Genomic DNA, 16,524 nt, shown 5'->3' with positions numbered 1-16,524 from the left:
AATTCATACTGTGGCAGAACAGTGTTTTAACACTTTGACTGACTGCCAAGCTGATTTTTCTTTGAGCTTTGGGAGACCCAAAGTCGAGAATAAGTGTGCGGCAGCTTATAAAATATGCAGACTCAAATTACACAAAAAAAAAGAATTATAAAAATTATATATTATTTGCATTATTATGTATTTAATAACATAATTTTAGATCGAATAAATAAAATTGCTACTCACAAATCGAAATAATAGATTTTGTGATCGAAACAGATATATAAGTAGAAAAATATTTATTAAAAAACGAATTCTGCTTTTAATAAAATGTATTATTTTAATACTTTATTTTCTTTAAATATTTTACAAATATAATTTATATAGTTTTTCTTCATGTTTTAAATACTTAATAAAATCATTCTCAACCCGAATAAATAATTAACGCACATGGGTGACGGGATCCTTGCGGAAACTCAGGCGTTACACAAACGTGGGTGACATTAGTAATCAGTATTAATAGTTAGAATATGCGTGAGATTCTCGAAAAATTGCCAAAGCAATTAGAAGGATATTTTTTAACAAATATGATTATTCGTATCAAAATTCCGAGAATTAGAATTCTGATTAAAATTAAATACATATTTTTTACGAAATGCGCTTATATTATATTTATATGTTAAATGATGTGTGTGTATGTGTGCAGTACACACATATACATACATCACTTAACAAATGACATAACTATATATCGTCAACTGCGTAAATCTATGGGACGCTAATCCGCACTTTTAAAATACCGGCGGGTTCTAAAAAAACTCATCGGAAAAAGTGCAGTAACCTTCTGCTCGAAAGTGCGCACTTTTTACGTTATACAAGTGTAAGTTTCGCACAGAGTAAAAAATTGCAATATTACTTCATAAATTCCAGAAAATTTGTTTCGTAAATTAGTTGGAAATAACCCGCAGACTGGATTCTTAATTATAAATTATCATTCAAGATCTACACTCGTTTTATTCGAAAGAAAGAATATGCGGAAAGGGAATTAGGGGGCGGAAGGACTTGCTCCGAGCTCCGAGCTCCGATATCACGTCGTGATGTTGGCGCCATTGGCAGCGAGTCGAGCTTATTTCAGAACGCGAGAACGCAGCGCACGACCGAATCGCGAACGTCTCGCGTTAGCACGCAAACTGGATCTGACGGTCGCTGACGGTTCCTCGTGGCAGTCGTCGCGCCAGGAAGCTCGACCGAGCGGAACGTTTTACGGGACATTTATGTGAGAACGCAGCCGAGCGAGGATGGTGTCGGTGATGCAGCCGTACATGGTGAGTTCGACGTTCGATCGGATTCGTGCGCGGCCCCCGGTAAAACGGCCCCGTTTTTTGACAACGGATCCCCCGCGGGACCCCACCGTCGCTTCCTGTAACGCGACGCTACATCGCGATCCTCTCGCGATCTTCTTGCAGGACATCGAGAGCTCCAGGAGTTACATCGACGAGCTATATTCCCCGGACGCGCAGAAATGCCTGGAAGCGATTATGTGAGTTCGAAAAAAAAAAAAAATCGTCCTTAACCTCAAGGATTAACGCTCCGCTACGGTATGATTGAAAATTTTCGACGTTTTTTTTCCTCTATTTATATGTTTAATGTTTATATTTCTGCGACTGATAAAGGAGAACTATATTAATTGTTTCATGAATCTGGTCTCTCTCAGATGCCTCAAGAACTCAGTGATCGGCAGCAACAGGCAAAAGGGTTCGGTTATAGCTCAGGGTGTGGTGCCTCGGCTCTTGCAACTGCTCGGAGACACGTCGGGGACCATCGGCGATCGTATACGTTTAGAATCGGCTGTAACGTTGGGTTCCCTAGCCAAGGGCACGGATCAACACGTACTGGCGCTTATAGACTTAGGTGTAGTACCGTTGCTTCTTCAAGTCTTGCTCTCCTCGCCGACCCCCGAGATCGTCGCGGACGGCAAGATGAAAGTGCTGGATCTGCTGCACGAGGCGTGCTTGCGGTGCCTGCGCACGGTGTTCCAGCATGCGGCAGCTCCAGTTCATTCGATTTATCAGGATCCTGCGTTAGTACCACGGTTGTTGTCCCTAGCAAGTCGATCGGTCACCTGTCAAGTCTGTGTTGCGACAATCTTAACTACAGCATGTAAGGTAAAGAGAGGTCTGAAACTCTTACGAAGTATTTAAGTGAGGTATATAAGTTTCGTAAGAAGGAACTAATCCACAAATTGCTTGTCAGACGACGGAGGAGCAGAATGCTCTGTCCAAAGGTGGAGCCGTAGAAACGTTGGCGATGCAACTGGATTCTCCCCTATCCGATGTTCAACTACCCGCTCTAGCCTGCTTAGCGAACATGTGTTACCAGAATCACATGGTGTCGGCCATGGTCGCTTCGGCCAGTACGAGTAATACTGTTCACGGTAGATTGGTGCCAGTCGCCCTAGGCCAATTAATGGGACGCGAGAAGAGTTCGTTGATACAGCTCGAAGCGGCGAGGTGCATTGCGTATATGCACAGGGCCGGTGCATTGCCGTCCACTGATCCGCGAGTAGTGTATCGCGCGTTACCCTGCCTTGTACGCTTGTGTCATCGGGACCGACCGCCGCGCGAGAGAGTCGCCGCGGCCGAGACACTTGCGTATCTGACCGAGGTCGACACAGATCTACAGCGTTTAGCTTCCATTAGCAATCATTTGATACCGACACTGGCGGAGCTATTGAGACCGCACCCGCAAGTAAGCAGAAATTACATTTAAATACATTGAGAATACCTACAGAATTGTAGAATTGATGAAGAGAAAGATACTCTGAGTCATTAGATTGTGTTATACAATGGTGCTTAAGTAAAAATCGTGCGTAATGTTTTCTTGCTCAGGTCCAGGATGCAACATTAACGCAAGATATGCGACAAGCTGCGTTCAGAGCGTTCGCATCTCTCGGAGCGAATGACGAAGATATTCGAAAGCGTATTATCGAAACGGAAAGTCTTATGGAACAAGTTGTTTCTGGTCTTCAGGATCCTGGTGGATCACGTGTTCGTTTAGCCGCGGTTAGATGTTTGCACTCCCTCTCGAGGAGCGTGCAACAGCTTCGCACTACGTTTCAGGATCATGCAGTATGGAGGCCGCTTATGCAGTTGTTACACGGAGCGGACAAAGGGTTGGAGGGTAAAATATGATAATACATTTACGATAAGCATTACAGAGTTACGCTATAATAAACACTGAGGAACATGTATGTTGCATGCATATATATTGCATGTAAGATACAAGATACGTATATTTAGCCTCAAATTTCGAATTAACGTCTTAATCAAAAAGAAAGAAAAAAAAGATGCAATATCAAAAAGAGGGTTATTGATGTACAGTGTGAGCTATTCTTTCTTTATTCTATTTAAGACAAGAATAAACTGTAGCTGAATTAAAAATACACGCATCAAGAAAAGTTCGCAACCTTTTACATTTCCGTTTGCCATATTAGCATTTCGCGAGAAAGATATTTAGATATAACAATGAAACGTGAATTTAAACAGGGCGACTGTTTTTTCATGCGTGTAGACAGAAATACATCCCTATTCTTTTCTCTCTGCATTGTAAGATTATTTTTCAAAAAGATGAGCAAGAATAAAGAGATCAGTGCTTGTAATTAGCTGTTATTATTAGTATTCAATCGCCGACTATATGAGTTACTATTAACATTGTCATTATTGTACTATAGGTAGAGGCGAAGGTGAAGGTGATTTATTAACTGTTGCCTCGAGTACTTTATGTAATTTACTGTTGGAGTTTAGTCCGAGCAAAGAGCCAATTCTCGAGTCCGGCGGAGTAGAGTTATTGTGTTCTCTCACTAAACGGCCCGAATCGGCACTCCGACTGAACGGCATTTGGGCCCTAATGAACGTGGCCTTTCAAGCGGAGCAACGTGTAAAGTCGCAAATACTCTCGTGCTTGGGCACAGATCAGATCTTTCGTCTCTTGGCCGATCCTGAGTTAGGCGTCCTGATGAAAACGCTGGGCCTGTTGCGAAATTTGCTTTCCACTAAAGCTCACATAGATCGTATAATGGGCGAGCACGCCACGCATGTTATGCAAGCGGTCATTCTAGTACTGGAAGATCCTGAACACCCGGCGGACGTCAAAGAGCAAGCACTTTGCATTTTAGCAAATGTAGCCGACGGCGACCGAGCTAGAGATCATATCATGGCTAATGACGACGTGCTTAAGAAACTCATGGATTATATGGTTCGTACAGTGTATAGTTATTACGAGTACTTCATTAATTGCATATTTCTAGATAATTAACTCTGTTAATAGATAGGATAATAAAAGAGTTTTAGATTTTGTGAAAAAACAAGTCGCGTTGCTCGTACTTATGGAACAGCTGTTTTATCAACGACACCAAAAAATAACAGCTTTACCATAAGCTCCAAGTGTGTGCTTAAATCGATCAAGTATTTGTATTTTTTTCGAATCCTATCTATTAATTTAATAGTTATATCTTTTGAATGGCCATCGTTTGTACGACTCAACGTTTTACGTGTACATTTTATTTAGCTGCACAGCAACGTGAAACTGCAAGTCGCTGCTATTTTTTGTGTATGCAACCTAGTCTGGAGAGAAGAGCCCGGCGCCGCGCAACGGCAAGCGCGTCTGCGGGAATTAGGAATTCATCGTATTTTGCAACAATTACGTCACACGAAAGACACTCAGCTATTTGAGAAGTACGAAAGATGAACATTACGTACTAAATTATTGTCGTATGTCGTATCGCAAAACTTTTCTACAACGGGGATCTCATTCGTCGTTTCCGTTTCAGAGTCAAGACTGCCCTATCGCAATTCTACGAACCTTGAACTTGGGACGTTTCGCCGATGAAGATTAGGATTATGATTTCAAGTGTCTTTTTTATATTTGAAGTAAATTACGAGTTTAGCTGTTAATACTGTGATCACCTCGGTTGACAATGTATAATCGAAAGTTACAAACAAGACGAACAAACTGATATTTCTGAGCCTATGCCTGTAATCTGTCTCTGTAGTATTTATTTAACTTAATAGAGGAAAGTAACGCGGATTACACGTGATTCGTTTGCTTACGTCAAAGGAAGTGTTTTATATATATTATGTACAACATTGATTTACAAGCAGAGGCTTCAGATGTGGATTGTCATATGCAATAAACAGAATTTAAAGGGATAAGTAAAATCATGAAAAGAAATTGAAATAAATAGAAAGTAAATACACTCTTATGCGGTATACTTCCATACCTTTAAATATATCCGTCAGAAATACAAAGAATTCCATATTAAATTTATATATTGAAGATCTTGTAATGTGTATATATATATATATTTGAAAGAAAATATAACTAGCGCATGATGGTTAATAAACATTACATTTTATATCTTTGGTATCTGTCTTTAGCTTATATGAAAAATTATGTAATAATTCAAACGGTTTTGATTCTTATGACGATTCTTGTGACGATAAAAATAAATGTGGAATGTTAAAAGTTCACATACTGATAATTACTGATACAAACGTGTGAAGTGAAAATATGAATTATGCGCTCACCGCACTTATCGATAACAAACGATAACTTGATCAGTTTTTCTTATCGTTAGTGACGTTAGTAAAATATCAAGTGAGAGGGCATATACCATTAAAATGCATTATGAATTAAGCAGAAGCATTACTATCACCGGAAAGATTCTCCATTGGATTGTTAGCCAATGGATCCAATTCTGCGAATAAATCCAACCACGAGTTACCTTTCTGCTTTCCAGTCTTATTCTTTTTCTATGAAAAGAATATTGCGATATATTAATTGTGCGAGATTCGCATTATTACTATTGAATGCAGCAGTTGGCGAATACTTACTTTATCGTCTGTGTTACTAGTGGTACTCTTCTGTCCCATACCTAATGCTGCATCCCCTAGACTCTGCTTCAAAATGCTTGGCGGTAGAAAAGTGTCGTGTGATATGCCTTCCCAATCATTGCTCATGCATTGTTGTTGCTTATCGTTCAGGATTTCATCGAAAAGCGCCGCACTCTCGGAGGTTAATAAATTTAACGATTGCTGTTGTCGAGTCTCCGATGACAAGGGTGACAAATCAGCCAAATTAAAATCGAGATTGCACTCCCCGAATATATCCATTACTGATTTCTGCCCCTCGTAGCTTCTATTGAATACCGTATGATTATTTTTTTCAGTTTTATTAACCGATTGCTCGGTACTATTGGACGTGTCTTTCTCCAGGATAAGATTTCCAAAGAACTCCTCGAGACTTTTATCATTCTCCGTATCTTTGGTACTATGCACGATTCCGTTTCTCGAAGAATCTGCGGTCGTCTCCAAATGTATCAATGTATCATTCGGCTCATTTTCTATGTCCAAGAGTTTTTCATCTTTCTTATTTTTCTCCAACGTGCTTCCCGAATTTGCGGTAGCCTCTTGAGCTTCCTCAACGTCGTCGTGATAATCCATGTCAAAAAATTGTAATCTGTAAAAATGTATATGACGAAAATGAAAACACACAGGGTTTATTCTCATTTTGTGTAACTCACTTATCCTTGTCCTCTAAATCGTCGTCACCGCCAGTTTCCTGCGCCAATTTACTGGAGGTTTCAGCCAGTTCTCGCACAACCGTGAAGTCATAACGTTGATAGCCTTTGAAGCTGTTAGCTATTGTGGAATACGCTTGTGTAGATTTCTTCGTGAAATTCAGGAGTGTGGTTTGGTATAAAACTAAGGCATGACTGAACATGTTACACCTCGCTGCCGCTAATAAATCAACCTTCTGGAGACAGTCGAGGGCCAGATTGTCAAAAACTATTTTGCCTCTAAATCACAACAAATATATACATACATAAGATATAAATCCCTTGCAATATTTTATAAACATGTAATTAAAACAAATTTATAAGAACGAAAACGGAAGTGTACTATCTGATCAAGCATAATATGATAATTTGAATAAAAAGATACTGATCGAAATTGTGAGATTGTACTTTGTACTTTGTATTAAGTGAATGTCCAAAATATAGAACCTACTGCTTAACACGTGATTGAACTTTTTTATATTTTTCCAGTTGTTTGGACGTATCTGGATCTAAATCTTGGGAAATATTTTTCATCCACGACAGAGCAGCTCGGTATTCCGTACGGGCCTTTTCCATCGCTTGTACATTTTGTAACGTATCGTCAATAGCTCTTTGCCTAAATGTTTCCACCTCCTGATACAATCGGCCCAAGGGTGCTCTCAACGCGAGCCTCTGTTGACCAGAGTAAGACAGGGATTTGCCAACTGCCGACATCATCTTGCCGGCACGAGTTTTGTCTTGCTTCCCGGCATCTTTCAAGAAACGTCCCATTCCATTTTCCTCCTGGGCTAAATCTAAACAAGTTAAATTATCCCATTATCACAATATCCTGATAGTCAAATTCATCTCGGAGAAAACAAATACTACAACAAATATATGGTAATTGATGCAATTATTTCATGTTAGAAATTATGTTAGAACGCACTGCATAATCTTTCTTGATATTTATCAATAACCCTTTGTAAGTAGGAACAGGAATCTTGGATACTGCGGAACAATTCTAGCTTTGCGTCCAGCTCAGCGTCCGAAGCGACTATACACTCGTCCTCCTTCTTCCCCAATTTCTGGGACAAGGCCTGCTTTCTCACCCAGAATTGGTATTGCATCTTTATGATGGCAGAATCGTCATGCATAGACTTTTGAACCCAGCAATCAAAGGTATTCCCTGATACGCCCGGTGCATCTCTGTTACTGCATGCATGGTACAAACAAGTTTTGTAAGTTTCTCGTTAAATGCAAATGGTGATCAGTATAAGTGTTACGTGCAAAGACCTCAACAAGCGAAAAAAACAGCATACTTTCCCACTGTTAATAAAAAATAAGTCAAACAATTGTTAAAACAATAGATGCCTGGTTTTATTGATGTTAGATCATTAGTTATTCGTCAAATCCTATTGATAATGCAAATACGTGTATTTCCTTTTTCCGATTAACAGGAAAGAGGAAAGTTTACAAACTCCATAGACAATTCATCAGTCATACAGGAAGAGGAAAAAAGAAGCTAGACGAGTCTTCCTCAAGGCAATAGGAAGACGGATCTAGGAAACTTATGGGCTAGTTGTATAGTCAACTTTGTGTGTGAGATAATAATATATCCATTAATGCAAATATATGTATTTCCTTTTCTGACCAATGGGGTGAGAAAAGGAAAGGTTGCGAGCTCTGCAGATAATTTATCAGTCATACAGGAAGGGGAAAAAGGGGAGTATAGACTGTCCCTCTTTAACGCAACAGGAAGACAGACCTAGGAAGCTTACGAAGAACTTGGATAATCAATTTTGCGCGATATTCTATTAATAACACGAAGAGATGCAAACTACCATATTGATTCAGTATAGTTAACTGATGGATCTTGGACCGAGAACTCCGGTCGTCGTGTCGCCACGTTGGCGAAGCCAAACGGTTCGAGTTACGACGACGACGGCGGGACTCGGGCGAGACTGAGGAAAGAACGGAGGAGATACTTACTAAGCATTCATAACGGAAGACTCGCTGGTACGCCACGGTGAGCGCGGTTATGGCGTTGATGTTTACAAGCGCGGAGCGTAGGGCTCGAGGGCTCGAGGGCCTCGAGGCCGCTGTGCGTGCGTACACCGTTGCTAGACCGCGAATATATCACATAATGCACAGTATGCACACGCGTGTCGTTCCACGCGCGATCGCATTCGTGCGGCAACGCGTCGACGATCGGGACGACGAGAGGAATCGGAGCGGTTCTCCTACATTACACTTGACAGTTGACAGCTTGGACGGGAAGGCCACGGAGGCTAGCCTCGTTTAGCCTCGTTGCGTCAGGCGGGCGAGCGATCGCCGACCGACCGACCAATGGGCTGACGCGACCAGCCAGACTCTTACTTCTAGGGACTCTAGTTATTATCTCATGTCTCGCGCCCAATCAGGCGCGCGATACGTAATATATGCGACGCCGTGTACATATGTACACCTACTTATCTTGGCCATTGTCTCTAATTTGAGCTTCTTTTCTGTGTCAAGCAATAGGAAATTAATAATCCTATCCACGTTATTGAAATACTATACGTTTTCTAATTATCCAATTTGAGGAAAGTTTCAGTAATCTTTGAATTTTTTATCGACAATGTTGAAAGTGCCGTCGAGTTTGCGGTTATTTTATTTAGATGGTGCTGCTAAAGATTCTTATTTTATAAAGCGTTATCTTTGCGACGGCTATTTTTATCGTGTACACTCAATAAAGCTAAAATTAGAGAATCGCTTGGAATATTTTACGATAATAAATTGTATAGCATTTTGCAACCCTTGTCACTTTTCGGCCGAGTTAAATCTATCGAACGTCGGTCAATAACATAAAAAATGCTTGAGAATGAAGTATGCATTTAAAAAAATTCAATACACCTCATCCTTATTCGTCTTCTTCGATGCAAAATCTATTTAATTGCATTTAAAGCGTGGTGTCATTTATGACTATCATAGCGGCATTAAAATTCTCATGGTAGTGTCAAAGAAAAGTTCAGTGGGCTAATAATAATAGTTCTAACAAAATTCGTCTTTTGTACACATTTAGTTCTGCTTTTCATCGGTAAATCGAGAGGAAAACTGCCGAGATCGAAGATTTGGAGAAACGAGGCGGGCATATTCTGTAAGAACGACGAAAACTTCGACAAATATCTCGCGTTCCCTCGAATGACCGAGATCCTTCTGCGCAAACGCGCGTTTGCTCGGGTTCGGAACGGCTGCGCAATTTCTAGAAAGTACGCGAACAATCGCGAACGATCGTACATTCGATCAAGCGTACGTATGTACATCAAATAGATTTCGCAAAAAACGAAGCCTTCGCTTCGTCGAGGCGCCACGGCGAAACGCAATTCGCACGGTGCTAATTATAGTCACGGATCTTCTAGCGCATGCGAGCAACGCGAGAAGTCGAGAACGCGAGACAGTTTCCAGCGTCTATCGAGTATCGTCTACCTACGTTTCATCACTCTGTCCTTCTTCCTCCCGCGCGGCGCACGCGCGCGTCTCTCCTTCTCGCTCCCACGGCCGGCCGCGTCCGCCAATGGAAGCGTCTCGAGCACGGGTCTCGAAGATTCGCGCCCTGATTGGTCATCCGCCGAAGATTCTCGAAGCGGGCGATTCGGTATATTAAAGCGCGACGCGCGGCTGCGTCATCAGTTTCGCAACGAACACGAGAGAGTGCAAGTGCGACCAAGTGCGACAAGGAGCAGTGTATTCAAAGTAAACTCGACTGTCTCGACTAGCGAATCAAATCTTCGACTTCGACGTGTTAAAGAGACTGTTGCAAGGTGAGTGCTCGAATAAGGTTATTTGAGCCGTTTATTTAATTGTGCGTCGAAAATTAATCAATTAATCGCGTCGGTGCCGAGATTTTCGTCGAAATTACAGAGATAAAATGCAAGTTTTCCTCTTTCGATATTATTTCTGTCTCTTTTAATCCAAGACATAAATTCGTTGTCAAGTGCAAATAATCTTGGGGAAAAAAGAGGATTGTCTCTGGACGATGTTTCTGAATGATCAATCAGACTTCAACGAGCGTTTTGCAAATTTAGATCGGGAAGTTTTAAGTTCGCTTTACTTGTGACGATTTTTTTTTGTCGCGACAGAATCGAGATACGCAGATACGCTCTTCGCAAAAGGGCGCTTCCGACGATCAATATCAGTGAAATTCGAGAAGCGTATAACGGTTATACGTTTTATTTCGTCGGCGTTATTTCGAGCGCGGAGGCTCGCTCGAGTTCGAGCAACGTCGATCGCTCGAGGCTCGTCGATCGAGTTGTTTTCTTCTATTTTTTCTTTAATCGCGTTTGTCAGCTGTCGGTTTTTTATTTCAGTGATTACACACATAAGAGAGAAGACTGACAATGTCGAAAGCACCGGCAGTTGGAATTGACCTGGGCACCACGTACTCGTGCGTGGGTGTCTTCCAGCACGGGAAGGTCGAGATCATCGCCAACGACCAGGGCAACCGGACCACGCCGAGCTATGTGGCCTTCACCGACACCGAGAGGCTGATCGGCGACGCGGCGAAGAATCAGGTCGCCATGAACCCCAGCAACACCATCTTCGGTAAGTCGAGCTTTGGTTTATCACGTTTCGAGATACCTACCCCTTTTGCGTCGCAGTCGCATTGGAAGGTCCCGCCCCATGAGACACCTTTTGCGTCGTATCCTTTATTGATCTTATCTCGCCAACGTGTTGCTTCAATATTCAACTGGTGAAATATATCCAATGTTAAACTGATATCCCTTACACTGATTGCAAGGAACGAGATGTATCGATTGAATTTCTTCGTAGATCCTTCAAGAAATAAATATAAAATTTTTTATTTTTAAATTTTATAAAAAGCCGATGCTAAAATACACGAGAATGCGCGGATGATTGATAGCGAGATATAACTTGCAGGTATAATTTGATATGCAGGATACATATATACAATATTTATAATTTTGAAACGATGCTGAAATATACGAGAATATTCGGATGATTAATAGCGAGATATAACTTGCTAGTGTAATTTGGCGAGATACGCAATAATATCGTTAATATTTTGCGCTTTTCGAGGTTTTACGACGTTGCAAGCCTCGTATTGATTTTTTTTTTTTTTTTTTTTTTAAGACGAAGAATTGTACGTTGTTTTTAAATTATTCGACTTCGAGATCGATCGAACGTGGAACTTTCCGTGCTCGGAAGTCGAATTATCTCAATCGCGTTTTACTGCGTTTTACTTGCGGTGACCTTGCCCGATACCACGGTGCATGCCTCTCTGTACATAATTTCCTCCTTCCCCGCTCCCGGCGCTCCCGCCCATCCTTTACGTTGTAGCCGAGCGTTTTGACATTTATACATCGCAGTTTTATGTAATCCTAATTTGTGCGCCAGCTACGGTGTCACACAGATTTACGTTGAATCGTAAATCAAAGAGTGACTCACGCGATATATTCGTTCAAAGTCACATGCTTATTTAACTCTTTAGAATATATGAAGTAAATATATATACGAATATTAATGCACAATAAAGATAATAATTTAGATAATACATTTAAAAATATGTAATACAAATAAAAAATACGTATATTTTTTTATTGTTTTAAAAATTTATATTATACGTATAACGTAAATTTTATATTGTGGTCTATATATATGATACGATTTTCTATTGTGTTCTGCATATGTGATAATTATTTTACGAATTTTTTCGATTCGATTTCTATTTTCACGATTATAATTCGCGGTAAGTAGACTATTCTATGATTTTTCTTCTTACACAAAATTATCTTTGTACGAATTATATTGAAGTTTTGGCAAGTATTAAACATTTCTGCTTTTCGGCTCGGCGATAATTCAACATTCCGCAACCATCACCTTCGTAATCCGACACAATCCACAGGATCCTCCTCTTCTCCATCTCATCGCACCATATGCTTTAAGAGATGATTATTGAAGAAATAGACAACTTACGAATTTTTATCATTTTTCTATAAAGATGCGAAGCGTCTGATTGGTCGTCGTTTCGACGATGCGACGGTGCAGAGCGACATGAAGCACTGGCCATTCACGGTGGTCAGCGATGGCGGCAAACCAAAGATCAAGGTATCATACAAGGGCGAGATGAAGACCTTCTTCCCCGAGGAGGTGTCCTCCATGGTTCTGACAAAGATGAAGGAGACCGCGGAGGCGTACCTGGGCAAGACAATAACAAACGCCGTCATTACCGTGCCAGCTTATTTCAATGACTCTCAGAGGCAGGCGACAAAGGATGCCGGCGCTATCGCTGGCCTGAACGTCCTCAGGATAATAAACGAGCCTACGGCCGCCGCGATAGCCTACGGTCTCGATAAGAAGGCTGCGGGCGAGAAGAACGTCCTGATCTTCGACTTGGGCGGTGGTACCTTCGACGTGTCGATTCTGACGATCGAGGACGGCATCTTCGAGGTGAAATCCACCGCCGGCGACACGCATCTCGGCGGCGAAGACTTCGACAATCGAATGGTGACCCACTTCGTGCAGGAATTCAAGAGGAAGTACAAGAAGGACCTGAGCCCCAACAAGAGGGCCCTGAGACGCTTGAGGACCGCCTGCGAGAGGGCAAAGAGAACGTTGAGCTCGTCAACACAGGCGAGCATTGAGATCGACTCGTTGTTCGAGGGTATCGACTACTACACGTCCATTACTAGGGCTAGGTTCGAAGAACTCTGCGCAGATATGTTCAGAAGCACTCTCGAACCTGTTGAGAAGGCGCTCAGGGACGCGAAGATGGACAAGGCTCAAGTTCACAGCATTGTTCTAGTCGGTGGCTCTACTAGAATACCAAAGATTCAGAAGCTACTTCAAGATTTCTTCAACGGCAAGGAACTGAACAAGTCTATCAATCCGGACGAGGCCGTTGCCTATGGCGCGGCAGTTCAGGCGGCAATTCTGCATGGGGACAAGTCCGAGGAGGTCCAAGATCTGCTTTTGCTGGACGTGACTCCGTTGTCGTTGGGTATCGAGACCGCCGGTGGCGTCATGACTGCCTTGATCAAGAGGAACACAACAATACCAACGAAACAGACCCAGACGTTCACCACGTACTCCGACAATCAACCGGGAGTGCTTATCCAGGTCTACGAAGGAGAGAGAGCGATGACGAAGGATAACAACATTCTCGGCAAATTCGAGCTGACGGGTATACCTCCGGCGCCTAGGGGTGTACCGCAAATCGAAGTCACCTTCGATATCGACGCTAATGGTAAGTTGTGATGCTCCAAACATTAATATTTTATATGTTAAATAATCGAAGATATTGTCCGATTATTTGTTATTTAAGTAACGTTTTCTCTAATTCAATGTATTTTGTCTTGCAGGCATATTAAATGTCTCTGCGATCGAAAAATCTACGGGCAAAGAAAATAAGATCACGATTACCAACGACAAGGGTCGTTTGTCGAAGGAGGACATAGAAAGGATGGTGAACGAAGCCGAGAAGTACCGATCGGAGGATGAACAGCAGCGTGAAAGGATTTCCGCTAAGAACGCTCTTGAGTCGTATTGCTTTAACATGAAGAGTACGATGGAGGACGACAAAATTAAGGATAAGATCGACGCGTCTGACAAGGACAAAGTCATGTCCAAATGTAACGAGGTCATCTCCTGGTTGGACGCCAATCAATTAGCGGAGAAAGAAGAATTCGTTGATAAGCAGAAGGAATTGGAGGCCATTTGCAGTCCTATCGTCACGAAATTGTATCAAAGTGGCGGAGCGCCTGGTGGTTTCCCTGGTGCTGGCGGAGCGGGACCCAACCCTGGTGCCGGTGGTGCCGGACCAACCATCGAGGAAGTCGATTAAATTAAATGGCGAACTCCTGTTTTTTTTTCTCATATAGCTTGACACCATTGCGTTTCATTTCATTTCATTTCGTTTCATTCAACTACCTATCGTTAACTTAAGTTCAACATGCTCATTTTAGTTTATCTTTATAAAAAAGTTTTTTATTTTTTGAAGATTTTACGAGCTGTGTTAATGTAATTGTACCGTATTGTATTATATAGTGGTAAGTTGGGTATAATAAATATTTATTAAAATTTAATATTTAATTTAAAAAAATTATCGTATTTCGTCTTTCATCTTCCTTGCCGCAATAACTTTCCACTTAGCGTTACTCATTGAATTGCATTTTCCGGTCGATAAAATTGTACGAGGATTATTAGATAAGTGGTGATCACCCCGACAAACTGAAAAAAAATTATTTAATTGCTCCGATAGCTATTGTATTTACATGGAAATTCGAAAACAGCTAATTCTATATACGTAAATTTTAATGAAATTAAATTGTGTACTCACACCACTGAGCAGAGCATTATTCATTTCAAAGAAATCACAGGCCGTGAACGCAATTCGATGCTGTTGCAGTTGAATCGAAAAATCATTGACCTCGTTTCTGACACGGTCTCGGTCCAGGTTTTTGCGCAAGAGATTTTCCATGACGACGTAGTTCAGGTTGTAATTGCTGCTCCGATTAGAATTTTGCTCGCCGTCCGGGCCTTCCAACAATGGTGGCACTTCTAGACTCGATTGATTCCTCGCACCGTTTAGTTTACCAAGATTCGCAGGCTTGCAGTTCAGTACAGTTGCATATATAATTATTCCGGTTCTATTGAATTCTTGTCGCGCGAGCGTGCAAATCCAGCACATCAGACCAAACTGCGCGGCATACAGAAGCCAAAGGATATTATTTATCAGCATGAACGCGTAGTTCTTCTCGACGACGCCCATGTAGATTCTGAATAGTGTAGCCACGACCATGGTGAAGCAGTTCGCCGAGCAGAGGAGGAGATGAAAGCCGTAAATGTCGTTTACCATGATAACCAGATCACAAATACCTGCGTAACAGAATTCAAATGATTTTCGACAACGTCTCGATATTGATATAATCATCGCAATTTCTTCATAGATTGTATTAAATTACACCAAATATATATGTACACGAATGCGTCGAATTACAATTCATAAAAACTTTTACCGGTATGCAATTCTCTGATGCGCCGAATTTTGAGCGCAATCCACGGTGCACCAAAGCGCTCGTCCAACTGACCGATCAATTCATTTATCGTTTGGAATCTGTGATACAGCACATAAACGACAACGTCAAAGACGAAGCTGTTGATCAACGACTGGGCTATCGTGTAATAGAGCAGCAAGTCGGACGCGAAGATGTCTTCGGGACGTATGAAGTAGTAATACAAAGCGTGCACGATCAGGGACAAAGGTCCACAAGCGAACGTCGCGAGAATCGCTAGCGCTTGCACGTTTTTTATGGGCCGGTCACTCATGGGGGTTTCCCTCCTGATCTTCTGATCCAGCTCTTTCACTCTGTCCATCAGCTCCGGCCACTTGTCGTATTGTCTGATCCCATGATAAACGTAATAATACGCCGACACGTAGCACATCACTTTATTCATGTAGTACATGATCTTGAATATGTCGCTCTTGAAGACGCTACCGAAAGTGAAGAAATCTATCGCGCCGTACGCCACGATAACGGAACACACGGCGAAGTGAACGATACGTAGGATTATTGTGACAGCCTTCGGACACTTTCGCGGACGAGAGACGCCAACGCCGAGGAGCCAGGAGGTGTACGATATTGGACGTAAGCTGTGCTCTATCGAGGGTGAATTGCTTTCCACTTGCACATGGATCTCCTCCATTTCCGCCTCGCAGCGTCTTGTTAATCGACACGATACGTCTTGCGAGCGAGTATGGATGCAAATTATTACATTGAAGTTCCTCGCGATACAAGATATTTTGGAGGAAGAACAGTGAAGGTTTTCTGGGAACACGGCGAGGCACTCTGACAAGCATCGTATGTTCTCCTTGGTGTTTCACGTAGAATAAAGGACGATATATTACTTCTGCAACATTAACGAAGTTTAGATTGCGTGCCATTAGCTGCCCC

The 16,524-nt window shown here is 41.9% G+C and overlaps 4 protein-coding genes across 6 annotated transcripts; 2 read left to right on the top strand and 2 right to left on the bottom strand.

Annotated features, from left to right (window-relative positions):
• The first annotated feature begins 875 nt into the window (after window positions 1-875).
• On the top strand, window positions 876-5,233 carry LOC139778722 (armadillo repeat-containing protein 8). Its single transcript, XM_071716798.1, has 8 exons — window positions 876-1,304; window positions 1,446-1,519; window positions 1,694-2,144; window positions 2,233-2,727; window positions 2,868-3,159; window positions 3,710-4,233; window positions 4,546-4,712; window positions 4,808-5,233. The coding sequence occupies exons 1-8, from the start codon at window positions 1,278-1,280 to the stop codon at window positions 4,842-4,844; spliced, it is 2,067 nt and encodes a 688-aa protein (XP_071572899.1). The 5' UTR covers window positions 876-1,277; the 3' UTR covers window positions 4,845-5,233.
• An 89-nt stretch (window positions 5,234-5,322) lies between these two features.
• On the bottom strand, window positions 5,323-8,946 carry Ica69 (islet cell autoantigen 1-like protein). Of its 3 annotated transcripts, none has more exons than XM_071716802.1 (6): window positions 8,560-8,946; window positions 7,521-7,786; window positions 7,047-7,389; window positions 6,560-6,835; window positions 5,871-6,495; window positions 5,323-5,789 (listed from the first exon to the last, which is right to left on the bottom strand). In XM_071716802.1, the coding sequence occupies exons 1-6, from the start codon at window positions 8,568-8,570 to the stop codon at window positions 5,670-5,672; spliced, it is 1,641 nt and encodes a 546-aa protein (XP_071572903.1). In that variant the 5' UTR covers window positions 8,571-8,946; the 3' UTR covers window positions 5,323-5,669. The 3 variants fall into 3 exon arrangements, with proteins under 3 accessions (XP_071572903.1, XP_071572904.1, XP_071572905.1); XM_071716803.1 differs by having other exon boundaries at window positions 8,564-8,946; XM_071716804.1 differs by lacking the exon at window positions 7,521-7,786 and having other exon boundaries at window positions 8,564-8,940.
• Window positions 8,947-10,225: 1,279 nt separating this feature from the next.
• On the top strand, window positions 10,226-14,655 carry LOC139778723 (heat shock 70 kDa protein cognate 4). The gene is made up of 4 exons (XM_071716799.1): window positions 10,226-10,374; window positions 10,921-11,155; window positions 12,573-13,817; window positions 13,933-14,655. Exons 2-4 carry the CDS (start codon window positions 10,951-10,953, stop codon window positions 14,412-14,414), a joined length of 1,932 nt encoding a protein of 643 aa, XP_071572900.1. The 5' UTR covers window positions 10,226-10,374; window positions 10,921-10,950; the 3' UTR covers window positions 14,415-14,655.
• Window positions 14,625-16,476, bottom strand: LOC139778730 (uncharacterized). Its single transcript, XM_071716818.1, has 3 exons — window positions 15,589-16,476; window positions 14,910-15,448; window positions 14,625-14,800 (listed from the first exon to the last, which is right to left on the bottom strand). The coding sequence occupies exons 1-3, from the start codon at window positions 16,274-16,276 to the stop codon at window positions 14,729-14,731; spliced, it is 1,299 nt and encodes a 432-aa protein (XP_071572919.1). The 5' UTR covers window positions 16,277-16,476; the 3' UTR covers window positions 14,625-14,728.
• Window positions 16,477-16,524: the final 48 nt, after the last annotated feature.

Source organism: Temnothorax nylanderi, unplaced genomic scaffold, assembly GCF_030848795.1.
Source record: "Temnothorax nylanderi isolate EJ_2023f unplaced genomic scaffold, tnyl_v1.0 TNYL_tig0193_pilon, whole genome shotgun sequence".
Lineage (NCBI taxonomy): Eukaryota > Metazoa > Arthropoda > Insecta > Hymenoptera > Formicidae > Temnothorax > Temnothorax nylanderi.
The sequence above is the reverse complement of the archived record's forward strand: the minus strand, read 5'-3'. Positions and strand labels throughout refer to the sequence as shown.